The sequence below is a fragment of the Indicator indicator genome, chromosome 9, assembly GCF_027791375.1.
Source record: "Indicator indicator isolate 239-I01 chromosome 9, UM_Iind_1.1, whole genome shotgun sequence".
NCBI lineage: Eukaryota > Metazoa > Chordata > Aves > Piciformes > Indicatoridae > Indicator > Indicator indicator.
Window position 1 is genome coordinate 1,278,277 of NC_072018.1, and position 14,500 is coordinate 1,292,776.

Consider the following 14,500-nt stretch of genomic DNA (forward strand, 5'->3'; position numbering starts at 1 on the left):
CCCTTTAATCATTGAAAGGTCTCCCTGGAGCCTTCTCCAGGCTAAGCAACCCTAACTCTCTCAATCTGTCACAGAACCACAGAATGTTAGGGATTGGAAGGGATCTTGAGAGATGAAGTCCACTCCCCTGCCAGAGCAGGATCATCCAGGACAGGTCACACAGGAACACATCCACAACCTCTCTGGGCAGCTTGCTCCAGGGCTCCAGCACCCTCACACCAAAGAGGTTTCTTCTCATGCTGAGGTGAAACTCTGTGGGTTCCTCCAGTTTGTGTCTATTGTCCCTCATCTTATCACTGTCCTCTCAGGAGAGGTGACCAAGGCAGGGACATCAAGGTTCTGGCACTGGGGCTTACAGCTAAGGCTGTTCCCCAGCTGCTGGGCAGCCTCAAGGCACATTCAAGGCCACCTGGCTTTGCTGTTCCCTAAGGGGCCGTTGCTGAGGGGCAGCTGAGGCTTGAGGGGATAAAAGCACTTTGTCCCCTGCTCTTTACATCTGCCACTCTTCTGCTGTGAGGAAGGAAAGAGGGCCGGAGCCACCACCAGCAGCACCTGGCACAGCTGAAGCCTCCAGCTGGTCCTTGTGCCACAGCCCATGCTGGTGTGTCCCCAGCTCCACGTGCCACTGGGCATGCTCCCATGGGACACTGCATGCCAACAGCAGGGTGCCAGGGGGCTGTTCTCTGTCAGAAAAGGGGGTCCTGAGCTCCTGCTGCTGCCCCTGCAGATGCCACACTTGCCAGAGTCCCTGCCAAGTCACAGAAGCCATCAGACCTCTCGCAGAGGTGCTCTCCCAGATCCTTTCCATGGGATACACACCAGCACCTCCAGGTGACCTGGGAGTCTCAGGAGCTGCATTTCCTGGCTGATCACAGTCCTTGGGTCAAAAGCAGAGCAGCAGTGCAGGCATCCCCACAGCAAAGGGAGCAGGGATTGCACCAGCCAAGACTTGGACCAGGAAACCTGGTCCAGTTCAAGAGCATCCAGGCTAATCCAGGCTGAAAGCCAGTGTGCAGGGTAGGTAGTTCCAGTCACTGTGATGGATTTGCATTGCCAAACTGGAACAGGCTTTTAGAGCTAGGGCCTGGAAAGCACCTCCTCAGAAGGAGCTCAGGCATGCAGGGTCATTATGGGCATTGCTGAGCACCTCCAAAGCACAGTGCTGGGGTCACTTCCTCACAGAATGAAACCTTTCCAGATCTCAGCCTTGTTCTTCCAGGTGTAACAAGCTTGGCACAGAGAGGATTAGAAAACCTCATCCCCAGCCTGCCCCCCTGCTCATGGCACTGCCCACACCCCAGGGCTGAGCCATGGTGGGAGCAGTGTTCATGGGTGTGGGGTTGCCCCTCACCTTCCCAGGGAGAGCTGCCAGCAGCCTCCCCACTAACACTGCTGCCCTGCGGCGAGTCAGCACTGCCAGCTGCCCACTTCTGCTGGGCAAGGAGAAAGGAAAGGGCTGCCAGCTGCTGTGCCAGGCTACTGCCTCCCACCAGCAGGAAATCCATGCAGTTCCCACAGCTGGAAAGCCACTCAGCTCCCCACCTACATTGCACAGAACAGAGCAGCCACACACCCCCCACCTGCAGCAAGCCAGCTGCTGATCTCCAGCTGCGCTCCTCCAGCTTTTCAGAAAGCTTCATGGCTAGAAAAAGTCTGATATATGCTCATCTCCACAGGCATCCCCCCCCAGGTTCACATGCAAGGAAGAGCAGCCCTGTCCCATCTGCTGCTTGCATCAGCAATGCCTTCTTCCATCCCAGCAAGCCTTGGACAGCAGGGTAGGACCTCAGATACCATTTGGGGCTGGCTTCTCACAGGTGCAAGGGGCCGATGGGGCTGCGCACCAGTGGAGCTTTAACCATGTCAAAGCCAGCACAGAACAACCTCTTGCACAGCTCCCAACTCCCAGATTCATTCAGAAGCAAAGGCCTTGAAGCTCATAGTCAGCTGTTTGAGCCAAAAGGATTATTTCACTTCCAAGCTGATGCTCATTTTGGAGTTTAGAGTCCAAGGCACAGAATGTCAGAATGGTATGGGTTAAGAGGGACCTCTGGAGATCCCCCAGTCCAATCCCCCAGCTAGAGCAGGGGCACCCACATTTAATCATGCAGAAACATGCCCAGGTGGGTTTGGAATGACTCCAGAGATGGAGACTTCACAACCTCTCTGGGCAGCCTGGTTCTTCTATTTAAGACCTATTTAAATTGTTTATTAAAGAACAAAAGCCCAGGGGGACTTCCAGGTGGAGTCCCAATCAAAGCTACTGCTTTTGGATAGCCTGCACTTGGAATGGAAACTGCTTCTCAAACCTCTCAACTGTTGGTAGTGGGATTTCTGTGTCTCAGGCATGTCCATGACCATGTTCTGCCCTTCTAAAACTGGCATCAACAAGCCCAGGAAAAGCAGACAAGAGGCAGAGAGTGTGGGGCAGACTGATGGGTTCCCTTAGTAGAACATGACCCAGATCTGCTAGGGCCACACCTTCTCTTGGAACAAATTCACAGGAGTCCACAAAGATGATCCAGGGGCTGGAACACTTCTGCTATGAGGACAGGCAGAGGGAGCTGGGAGTATTCAGCCTGAAGAAGACTCCAGGGGGTCCTCAGAGCTGCCTCCCAATAGCTGAAGGGATCCTACAGGAAGACTGCAGAGGGACTTTTTACAAGAGTGTCCATCGACAGGACAAGGGGAAGTGGATTGAAAATGAAGGAGAGTAAGTTTAGATTGAATCTGAGGAAGAAATTCTTCACTACAAGGGTGGCAAGACTCTGGAATGGACTGTCCAGAGAGGCTGTGGATGCCTCCTCCTTGGAGATGTTCAAGGCCAGGTTGGATGACGCCTTGAGCAGCTGAGTCTAGCTGAGAGGCCCATGGCAGGGGGTTGGAGTAGATGAGCTCTGAGGTCCCTTCCAGCCTGAGCCATCCTGTGATTCTATGATCCTGCTGGGATGTTTGAGGGGAGGGGGCATAGAAAGGTAAGGAAAGCAACAGGTGTCATCTCCATGTGTTAGGGATGAGGCACAACGAGAGTGTGGGCAGGGAGCTCTCCTCATGCCTGCTGCACTCAGACCTGTGTGCACCCAGCTGCACCATGGGCTCCGCACCAGCACCTGGCCCTGCCGCCCACACGGGCAAGGACAGCGCTCTCCATCTGCCTGCTGCCATCCAGTTCCAATCAGTTTTCACAGCTCATCTTTGTATTACTCACATTTGGAGCTCTCATCATGTCCTCTTCTGATTTCATGTAGCCTGGTAGTCACCAAGATCCGGAGCAGAGAATGTGGGGCAATGTGATTTTGCAGAAGGTGGAATCACAGACAGCTCTCGCTAGGAAATGCCCTTTGAGATCATCCACTCCAACCATCTCTAACTCTGCCAAGGTTTGGCTGAGCCATGGCCCTCAGCACCACAGCTCTGCCTCTTTCAAACACCTCCAGGGATGGACATTCAACCACCTCCTTGGGCAGCCTCTGCCAGGCTTTCAAAACCCTTTCAATCAACAAGGTCTCCAATATAAACCTCCCCTGGTGCACCCTGAAGCCATTTCCCTTCCTCCTGTCACTTGTCACTAGGGAAAAGAGACCAATCTCTACCTGGCTCCAACATCCTCCAGGGAGCTGTAGAGAGCAATGAGATCTCCTCTCAGCCTCCTCTTTTCCAGCCTTAAACACCCCCAGGTCCCTCAGCTGCTCCTCCACAGTCCTGGTCTCTAGACCCTTCCCCAGCATCCTTGCCCTTCTCTGGACCCTTTCCAGCCCCTCAATGTCCGTCTTGCAGTGAGGGTCCCAAAACTGCCCCCAGCACTCAAGGTGTGGCCTCTCCAGTGCTGAGTCCCAGCGGACAATCCCTGCCCTGCTCCTGCTTGTTGGATCTCCTCCCATTGTCCTCATCCCATGGATGCAGCCTGTGCAGGTCCCTCTGCAGAACCTTCCTACCCTCCAGCAGCTCCACACTCCATTCCATCTCAGTGCCATCTGCAAACTGACTGATGGTGCCTCAATCCCTGCAAGACCTCTTGGCATTTTAAGATCCCAGCCACAACTTTCTGCTCACCTTTCCTGCTCGGCTACTTGCTTGGGGAAGGGCTCCTCTCCCTCTGCTGTTTGAATGCCAGTCCAAGTGCTGCTGTTGGCCTCTATATAAAACACACATCCAGATGTCACCTCTGCAAGAGGTCATTCAAACCCATGACAAGGTAACAGTCAAACTCTTTCTGTTTGCTGCTTCTGTGTGATCTGGATCCACAGCTACCAAGCAGACACCTCCTGTGACAGCAGCAGGGCCACCTGCAGCCCCCTTTGGCATCTCTTGGAAGCAAAGCAAGAGACGATCCCAGCAGTTGTGTGTTTGAAAAGTGTTTTACTCATGGCATTGGAATAAATTAATTGGCAAATAAAAATTAAAACTACAGTGTAATAGAGTTTGGATAAAATGATTAGAACAACTAGGATACAGGGATTTCCTGCTGCAGAAGTTTCCTTACTTAATGCATTTAACCTGGCAAACGTCCAAATGGGTTGGATTCTATGGCAAGGGAGTAAAGAGCAGCTCCTTGTGCACGACAGCTGCCTCAGCTGAGCGTACAGGCTTCCTGACACAGGCATTTCCTGAGAGAGCCAAACAACAGGGAGAGCTCCTGCTTAACAATGGAGGCAACACAGGCCTCGCTCTTCAAACCCAGAAGCTTTCAGAATGGTTTCCAAAGGTAAAACTGCAGCTATGCTCCAAAGCAGAGGAATCTGCTATGTGCTTTGGGGCCAGGAGAGAGGGAAGGATGAAGCTGGTCAAAAAAAGCTCAACTCAATGCTCAGAAGGTCAGGCAGTGGACCTGCCCTGAAGCAGCCAAGCTGGATGCAGTGCACTGGCCTTCCCTGGTGGACACAGAGGCCAACCCATGAAGCTCTCCGTGTACGTGGCACGGCCATCTCCCCTCACACCCTGCCCCCAGTGGCAGGGCACAGGACCAGCCTCACCTCCCAGCTCCTGTTCATGCTGAGCGCTGGGAAACCCCTCACAAGTGTCACTACTGCTAAATAAAGAGACGTGTTAGCATCGAGGGAGGAAAAAACCCTTAATCTAGACTACGTTGCATATTCTGAAAGTCCGGTAAAACCCCTCACAACCAGATCTGAAGTACTACCAAAAAGGCCTTCTAAGTAATCCTCCTTAGCTACCTCTCGACATGATTAAAGCAATCCTCTATGCCTCCAGCACCTGCATCACCTTGGTTTCAAAAGCATTTTAGCTATTCTAAGAACTCAGTATTTTAGACTAAAAAAGTTTTTCCTACTGTTTCCATCCCATGTTCTTCTCCACCAAGAGCTACTCTACACATCCAGCTGCTGGATACACCACACCACGATCATGCTGCCCTCTAAACAACTCTCCATCATTTCAGTAACAAAGATAAATAGAAAAGAGTTCATATACACGTTGTATTTTACAAGGTTTTCATCCCAGCTGCAAACTTCATCTCCTTTGAACTATTTACCCTCCATATACAAAAAGAGTGAAGCAACTTTCAAACCCCATGGGTGTGTGATTTAAAACCACTGAACAGAAGGCATCCAAGCTCCCCCTACAACATTTCCTTCAGCAAGTCAGGAGGAGTTAACTAAAAAAAAACAACCACCCAAGAGCTGTCTCTTGCCCCTCCATTTCCAAACTTTTTCTCAAGTGAGAAGAACAAACCTCCTCCCCCCCCTTGATTCTTCATTATAAGCAGCAGAGCCCAGAGTAGGAAAAAGGGATGGTCAGAAGCCAGAGCCTCAGTGGCCACAGCTAGTCCAGCGGTCCCTGGAAGATGAGCCTGATGTAGCCCTGCTCACCAGCCAGCTGATGGGCACAGAAGGGACAGGCGGCGTGGAAGGTGTGCGTGCCGTGGGGCAGGGGGATTTGGGACCAGTAAGCAGTCGTCTTTTCCGAGCAGACGTGTCCGCAGGGGCTGAAGGCATGGGTGGGGGGTCCAGCATCCACGTAGAAGCCGGCCTCGCAGCCCAGCCACAGCGGCACGTAGGGCCCGACCGAGCGGCACATGGGGCACTCGCGGTCCTTGCCGTCCCTCTCCTCCTTGTTTCCCCAGTTGTGGTAGCCATGGACGTGGCCGCAGTTCAGGTACACCCAGGGCTGCTTTTCGTCCACCACGTCTTTCCTCTTCATGCTGGGGAAGGCCAAGGTGTTGAAGCCCACGGGGCACTGGGGCCTGGCTGCGTTGATCTCCTGCCGCAGTGCCTCCAGGTGCTTGACAGTAGGAGTGCGCGCGAGCCCCTCGGCCGTGCGCCACAGCAGTGTGGCCCCACACAGGTCGATCAGGGAGCCGTCCTGCAGCTGGTTGGATTCATTCTCCACCTGGGGATGGGCAGAAGGGAAGAGCAGGGTTGCCTAAGCTTACCAGCAGAGTAACAGGATGCACACTCAGCATGGGGAACCACACTTCTGAAGAGCAACTGAAGGAGCTGGGGATGGTTAGTGTGAAACAGAGGAGGCTGAGGGGGGGGCCTCATGACTCTCTACAACTACCTGAAAGGATGCCTTGGAGGGGTTGGTGCTGGTCTCTTTTCACAGGTAATTAGTGGCAGAACAAGCCTCAAGCTGCAGCAGGGGAGGGTTAGACTGGATATTAGGAAGAATTTTTTCACAGCAAGAGTGGCCAGGCACTGGCACAGGCTGCCCAGGGAAGTGGTGGTCACCAACCCTGGAGGTGTTCAAAGCTTGTTCAGATGTGGTGCTTGGGCATACCTGGTAGAGTAGGGTCAATGGTTGGACTTGATGATCCCGAGGGCCTTTTCCAACCTGAATGTTTCTGTGATTCTCTAATCTGCCTGGAAGATCCAGACAGATCCAAGACCCAGGACTTTCAAGCAGCTCCTGACAGATTGTCCTACATGGAGAGTCCAGAGAGTCCAGAAGTGTGAAAAGCTCCTCTCCAACCTCAGCAGCACACAATCATATAATCACAGTAGTTGGGAAAGCCCTTTAAGCTCACCCAGTCCAACCATTCTCTAATTCGTCCAAGGCTGAGGCTGAACCATGGCCCTCAGCACCACCTCTCTGCCTCTTTCAAACACCTCCAGGGATGGGCATTCAACCACCTCCTTAGGCAGCCTCTGCCAGGCTTTAAGAACCCTTTCAGGCAAGTTTCTTCTCATGTCCAACCTGAATCTCCACTAGTGCAACTTGAGGCCATTCCCTCTCTTCCTTTCTAGGGAGAAGAGACCAATCCCCACCTGGCTTCAGTGAGTTGTAGAGAGCAATGAGGTCTCCCTTCAGCCTCCTCTTCTCCAGACTAAACACCCCCAGCTCCCTCAGCTGCTCCTCCCCAGCCCTCTTCTCCAGACCCTTCCCCACCTTCCTTGTCCTTCTCTGGACCCTCTCCAGCCCCTCAATGTCCTTCTTGGAGTGAGGGTCCCAAAACTGAACCCAGCACTCAACGTGTGGCCTCCCCAGCGCTGAGTCCCACAGAACAATCCCTGTCCTGCTCCTGCTGCCCACACTATTGGTGATCCAGCCCAGGATACTGGTGGCCTTATGGGCCACCTGGGCACATGCTCAGCTGCTCCTCAGAGGCCCTGTTCTCCAAACTCTTCTCAGCTCCATCCCTATAGGGCTCCCAACTAAGTTACTTGAAATGCATCAAGGAGGAATGACACAGTCTTGTTTAGTCCTCCATCCTGTTTTAAACTGGTTTTGTCAACCATACCTCCTGACATCATTGCTTTCCTCTCCTCTGTAAGGAATCAGCATTCCTAGCTAAGTGCCTCACTGCAGTGTTCTCACAGCATTTCCTTCTCATAAGGGATTCTATGTCACCACAAAACAAATCAGCACTACTGCTTTGGAAGCAAGAGGCACACTCAGCATGCCAGGGTAGCAATAGACACACAGGTATCTAGGCATGCATCAGTGAAACCATCACTGTTCTTGGTCATTCTACTCAAGAGGAGAAGTGGAGAAACTTGAAAAGCATCAACTCAAGGGGAAGAACCATGGAAAATAGTTTATGGAACAGGTGCATGACCACAGCAGCTTGCAGACCAGCACAGTGGACTGGCACTCACTGCAGGGAGGTCCTCGTCTGCAGAGGAACCCTTGTCAGTTATTGAGGCTGAGCAAGACACTGCCATGTGTGAAGGCCAACACCAGCAGTCAGTGAAACTAATGGCAGAGGTGACATCTGGACAAAACAGAGCAGGCTCCTCCCTTGTGACCAGCCTGTACCCATTTTATGGCTGGATCGCCTTTCAACAGGCTGCAGCAAAGAGGGGTCACTTACTCTTACCATTTTTCCTCTCTGCTGAGCTGATCTGGTTTCACGGAGGCTGAAGACGTTCCCACACACAGAGATCTCTCTCCACACCCCTGGTTTGGAGTCCTCCGTAAATCCATTCCGAGGATGCATGACAAGAACTCCATTGGTGGTCAGTCCATCCATCTGCCCATCAGATGTCTTCCATTTGGCAGCCTTCTCCTAAGAGGAACCACATCAACAAAACCTTTCAGATGGCTGCAGCGGAACTGGGCAGGAGTGTAAAAAACAGCCTGGGCTGAAAGCAGAGGAAGACTGAGAGCCCTGGGGCTGTTCAGTCTGGAGAGGAGAAGACTGAGAGGGATCTGATCAATATCTGAGGGCTGGGAGTCAGGAAGGAAGGGACAGGCTCTGCTCACTTGTGCCCTGGGATAGGACAAGAGGCAATGGATGGAAACTGCAGCACAGGAGGTTCCACCTCAACATGAGGAAGAGCTTCTTCACTGTGAGGGTCCCAGAGCCCTGGAACAGGCTCCCCAGAGCGGCTGTGGAGTCTCCTTGTCTGGAGCCTTTCCAGCCCTGTCTGGAGGGGTTCCTGTGTGACCTGTGCTGGATTCTCTGGTCCTGCTCTGGCAGGAGGTTGGACTGCAAGATCTCCAGAGGCCCCTTCCAACTCCTCACATCCTGTGATGCTGTGAAGGCAGAGCTGCCTTACCCCCAGGAAGATGTTTTTGGAGGAGTCGAAGCCGGCGGCGTATATCCTGGCGGTGAAGGGGGGGCTGCGCTCACAGATGATCCTGCAGGCGAACCTGGAGATGGTGCTTTGCACCGACTGCGTGTCCGCGTTGCTCTGGCTGCCCGGCACCGTGTCTGTCACCACGAAGTCGATTGGGCTCTCTGTCGAGCGACCAATCTGCAAAGGGGTCACAGGGAAGCAAACCACCTGGGCAGCAGCTCACCTCTACCTCAAAGCATTTCAAAGCAACAAATAACAAACCAACCAAGGCCAGCTGGGATGGGACCTTGAATAACCTGCTCTGGTTGAGAGGTGTCCTTGCACATGGCAGGGAGGTTGGAGTAGATGATCTCTAAAGTCTCTACCAGAGGCTGTTCTGTGGTTCTATGGCATTCCAGTTGGACACTTTCCCCTCTACCAGCCTAAACTTAGGTTTCTAGAAGCCTAATCTGAGCTCATCAGTGATTCCACCTCCATGCCACCAGTTATTCTAAAAGCCACATGCAGCCAGCTGAAGGAAGGGGAAAGAAAATGATGTAATTAAAATCAGCTCTCAGACAATTTCCCAGTGGAGTCCTTCTCAGCAGAAAGGTTACACTGGGGGCATCTGGACCAGCTGCAGCAGTGCCCAAGCAGCCAGGGAACAGCGAGATGGAAAAAAGACATTAAGTCACCTTCCATGCCCAGAGCACTCTGAACAGGGCCAGGCCAGGTGGAGGTGGGGATGTGGGACAACTGTTTATGAGCTGACACTCCAGCTCCACTGAGGCACTGGGAAGCAGCAAAGCCGTCGGGAAAGACCGCATCCAAGGTGTTCGTGGCAGGAAGGTCTGACACCACTATGCACAAAGCACACATTAATGCCAAGATCTGGCTGCAATCCTCTTTTTCTAGCAGCTGTGTTGTCGTCTCTGCTTGCATGGTTCCCCTTGCACTGGGGAGGCCACACCTCGAGTGCTGGGTTCATTTTTTTTGGGCCCTCACTCCAAGGAGGACATTGAGGGGTTGGAGCAGGTCCAGAGGTGAGGAGCAGCTGAGAGACCTGGGGTTGTTTAGTCTGGAGAAAAGGAGGCTGAGGTGAGACCTTCTTACTCTCTACAGCTCCCTGAGAAGAGACTGGAGCCAGGTGGGGGTTGGGCTCTGCTCCCTTGAAACAAGTGACAGAAGGAAAGGAAATGTCCTCAAGTTGCCCCAGGGGAGGTTCAAGTTGGACATGTGAAGAAACTTCTTGACTGAAAGGGCTCTCACAGCTTGACACAGGCTGCCCAGGGAGGTGGTTGAATCCCCATCCCTGGAGGTGTTTGCAAGAGGCAGAGATGTGGTGCTGAGGACCATGGTTTAGCCCCAGCCTTGGCAGAGTTAGAGAATGGTTGGGCTGGAGGATCTGGAAGGGCTTTTCCAACCAGAAAAATCTGAGTTTTGCAGTCCCACACACTTGTACCAAGTCTGACAGAACTGCTTGGATTTCACTGCTTTTCCAGTCGACTCATCTTGTCCTTTTCCTTACAAAGTATAAAGGGAAATTATATCGCTCTCCCAAACATTCACACAACACACAAGATTTAAATCCCTTTTCCTACCTTTCACTCACTTCCAAAGCTCTCACTCCAAAGACTCTAACCAAATAGCTGGTTAAATTAAGACTGATTAACTTCTGGGCAGGAGACCTAAAATGCTGAGGTGCTCCTTGGTGAAGGCTGGAGAGCTTTCCTGAAACTGAAACTGCTTTGTCAGAATGCATTTTGCTGTTGCTTGTTAGGCAGAATAACCCATCAGAGACAGGGACTGCCCCTGGCAGTGTCACAGTGTGCCTGAGCAGAGCACAGTCACACAAACAACAGTGAGGCAGCAGTGAGCTCCTTACAGCCCTTCTGCTCTGTTGTGGGCATCTGCAGTTGCATAGCAGCTTTCTCCACCACTTACCAACATCTCCCCCACCCCCTTAGATCCTGCAGTGGCTAAGTGCTGTGACAGCAAAACTCCTTGCTATAAATTAGTGACAACAGCACAATTCAATCAATCAATGAAAGACTGGAGCAGGAATCAGAACAAGGCACCCAAAAAAACCCTCCAAAAGAAGCACAAGAAATCAGAGAACAGTAAACAATTATAAGATGTAAAAGCACACCATAGCTGCAGAGGTCTTTGTGGGTCCTTCTCATACATACAGGAACTGCAGCAGAGGCTCCCAACTCCCAGCACATCAGAATCAGGCCTCCTCTCTCCATACTTCTCTGTGCTTTAGACTTAGTTCTGGGTTTGCTTGAAGGAGTTAGGGGTGCTTTTCATATTAGCTGTGTCAAAAGCTTTCCTGTATTTTCACACTGTGTTATTTCTTCCACCCCATCTCCAGCTGGCAGATCCCAAATTCCTCCCTCAATGCTAGAAGCAAATTTCCAAGTGCTTCAAGAGAACCATGCCCTTCCTTCCTTCATTTTGCATGAAAGGGACTAGGAGACAGGCTCCATGACAGGCAAGGCACAACTAATCCTGTGCTCAGTCACAAAACAGACCCAAACCCACCTTTCACCTCTGCCTCTGCTAGGAGAGAGGTACAGATACACATGGCCTTGGGAAGGAGCACAGCTAAATGTCTCTGAAGAGAAAAGTGCAAACTTTCGGGTCTGAGGGAAATGTCCTCTTGGGAGGATGTTCTGGCAGGAACTCCTGAAGGCAACACCACACTTAGCTGTACATCCACAGATCATATTCACTTCACTTACCTGGAACATGTCTGTGCTGCTGTCATGGGTATATTCAACTACTACAGTCTGGGCCCGAGACAAAGTGTAAGAGATGCTGTGTTGGTCCTTATTGCTTATTGCCTATGGGAAAAAAAAAAAGAGACAGCTGTTACTGATCCAGCAACTAGGCACCTGAGCACAGCACATAGTCTAGAGAATCAGGCTCTTCTCTGCTCAATTAATGCATTAAGGCAAATGGTTGGTAGTGACACACCTGGAGTTAACAAAAACCAGTCCTGGCTGTTGAAGAAAAGCTGCAGTATTGATTCAGCAACAGCCCCAACTGGTCTCCTCACTGCACAGGAGAGTTACTCATGCTCTGTCTTAAAGCAACATTGGCCTCACAGAACAACCCCCTGTGAATGCAGAGGCTAGAAGTGAGCCAAACAACTTTATGGCCCTCTCAGCCTGCACTTCTTCAACAGCAAACTCAGCACAAAAACTTCAGGACTTCATTCTGAAGCCAGGATCCAAGCTCAGACCAAAGTCAGTTCTGATTAGGAGACAAAAAACCCTAACAATGAAGGTAAGGAGAGGGAAATGGAAGAACTCACATAGGTTGCAGGAGCTCTAGCAAAATAATCTAAGCTTTGTCAATCTAGGGTTTTGTTCTGCAACTACCCACTAGGAACTAAACAAATGGTTTTCTAAAAGTGCTTCTTAACAGCACTTGCTAGAAGACCAAAAACTAGTGTGACCAGCAGGACAGGGAGGGGATTCTGCTCTGCTGTGACCCCACCTGCAGCACTGCATCCAGTTCTGGTGCCCCCAGCATAAGAGGGACCTGGAGCTGCTGGAGAAGATCCAGAGGAGGCCACAGAGATGATCAGAGGGTTGAAGAATCTCCCCTATGGGGACAGGCTTGGACAGTTGGGGCTGTTCAGCCTGGAGAAGAGAAGGCTCCAGGGAGACCTTAGAACAGCCTGCCAGGACCTGAAGGGGTTCCAGGAGAGCTGGGGGGGGACTTTTGACGAGGGCTGGGAGTGACAGGATGAGGGACAACAGCTTTGAGCTGGGAGAGGGGAGATTGAGACTGGAGAAGAGGAAGAAATTCTTTGCAGTGAGGGTGGGGGAGAGACACTGGCACAGGTTGCCCAGGGAGGCTGTGGCTGCCTCCTCCCTGGAGGTGTTCAAGGCCAGGCTGGATGAGGCCTTGAGCAACCTGGGCTGGTGGGAGGTGTCCCTGCCCATGGCAGGGGATTGGAACTGGATAATCTTTGAAGGTCCCTTCCAACCCAAACCATTCTAGCAATACGTGAACCCATGAAATGAAGAGGAGCCTAAGCCATTCTGTGATTCTATGAATTATCAAAAATAAGAGTTTGCTGCACAGCTCTCTTATTGCAAGAGATGCTTAGCAAAATGATTAGCAAATTCCTTTTGATTTCAGGATACTTTATGCTATTCCCTGGATTTAGGGCCTCAGAAATTGTTAGGCTCAATGACCTTAAAAGGCCTTTTCCAACTGAAATGATTCTATGATTCTATGATCAATATTCTTAAGTGTCAAGGTACTCAGGGAGTCAAACACTTAGCATTCCAATATTCAAGGTCCTGATATGGACACTGGAGATCTGCAGACAACTAAGCATTCTCAGATTTCTATTGGTTTCAGCAGGGATGTCCCACTTGGTAGTGAACTTAATTGTGCCTACAACTTCACCTGCCACTGTGCAAGAGGATTCCACAGTAGTGCCCTATCTGTAAGATATTTGTTTTGGTATGAAACAACTTCAAGATCTAAGCCCAGCCTTTACAGTTTCTTAATGGGAACTCTGAAACTGATGATAAGCCCTGCAAAACTCACCTGCCCTTATCCCTGGGGAATTCCTCCCCACTGGATGGAGCAGCGAGTGGAGACAGAGCTTTGGCAAAGGATCATTTGAAAGCCAGCTTGACGTGCAGCACAGATAGCCCTGGAGCAGGAGTGAGTGCAAACCCAGTGTGGCAGTTTAGGCTGGGTGCCCCCTGCTACTGCCACATAAATTACACCTCTGGTGTCCCAGGTGCCCACCCAATAGGGGTGGACACAGGAAACGGCGTATTTCTACCCATAAATCCTGCACCCTATAAAGCCATCTGCAGAGTCATTCTCTTCCTCTTTCTTCCCTCTCTGCTCCCATGGGAGATGTCCTCTCTTATTGGGTAATGCCGGGGGGGTATCTCAGGCCTCTTAGGCCTGACTAGGCCTAATGCTAGGAGGAGAATGGAGGGGGGGCAGTCTCAGACCTGGCCAGCCTGAGACTTGCCTATCAGTGGGAGGGGGGAAGAAAGAGCCCTGAGGGTTTGGGTATACCCTCAGGTGGGAGAAGGGAAGGATTGGAAGCCTCTGGGAATTGTGTAAGGGACTGTGTATGCTTTAGGATGTTCTTTGCCACTATGCTGTGTAGTTTTTCTGTAGTTTCACCAATTGCTTTTCCATTTAAACTTTTCCATCACTCTCCAATCCGTTTGTGTGTGTCATTCTTTTGTCCCTTTCAGGGCAAGAGACGTTCTGGCTGGCCTCAAACCAGCACACCCAGGAAGTCTAGAGCAGATGTCTGCAGTGAGTTTGGAAGGCAAACAAAATAGGAAGTGTTTCCCAGCCTCTGCCCTCAACAGGCAGCTCTCAAATCCACAGTTTTCTTTCTGGACATGGCAAGCACTAGGCACAAAGTTTGTTTTTGCTGACTGTTTTCTTGCTAACACTGACAGGTATCAAGCTCCTTGGATGAACACAAACCACTTTTCAGGTCCAGAACTTGAGGCTTTTTCCATAATTTCATCTCACCAGAA

General features: G+C 51.4%; 1 protein-coding gene across 1 annotated transcript in view; it reads right to left on the reverse strand.

Annotated features, from left to right (window-relative positions):
• Positions 1-4,370: 4,370 nt before the first annotated feature.
• The window catches only part of PELI1 (pellino E3 ubiquitin protein ligase 1), a 35,586-nt gene continuing 25,456 nt past the window's right edge, over positions 4,371-14,500 (reverse strand). Inside the window, exons 4-7 of the mRNA XM_054383332.1 lie at positions 11,705-11,806; positions 8,961-9,158; positions 8,279-8,467; positions 4,371-6,348 (exon numbers count right to left, since the gene is read on the reverse strand). Coding sequence (XP_054239307.1) covers positions 5,782-6,348; positions 8,279-8,467; positions 8,961-9,158; positions 11,705-11,806 — 1,056 coding nt within the window. The 3' untranslated portion in view covers positions 4,371-5,781. The remainder of the gene's footprint in view (positions 6,349-8,278; positions 8,468-8,960; positions 9,159-11,704; positions 11,807-14,500) is intronic.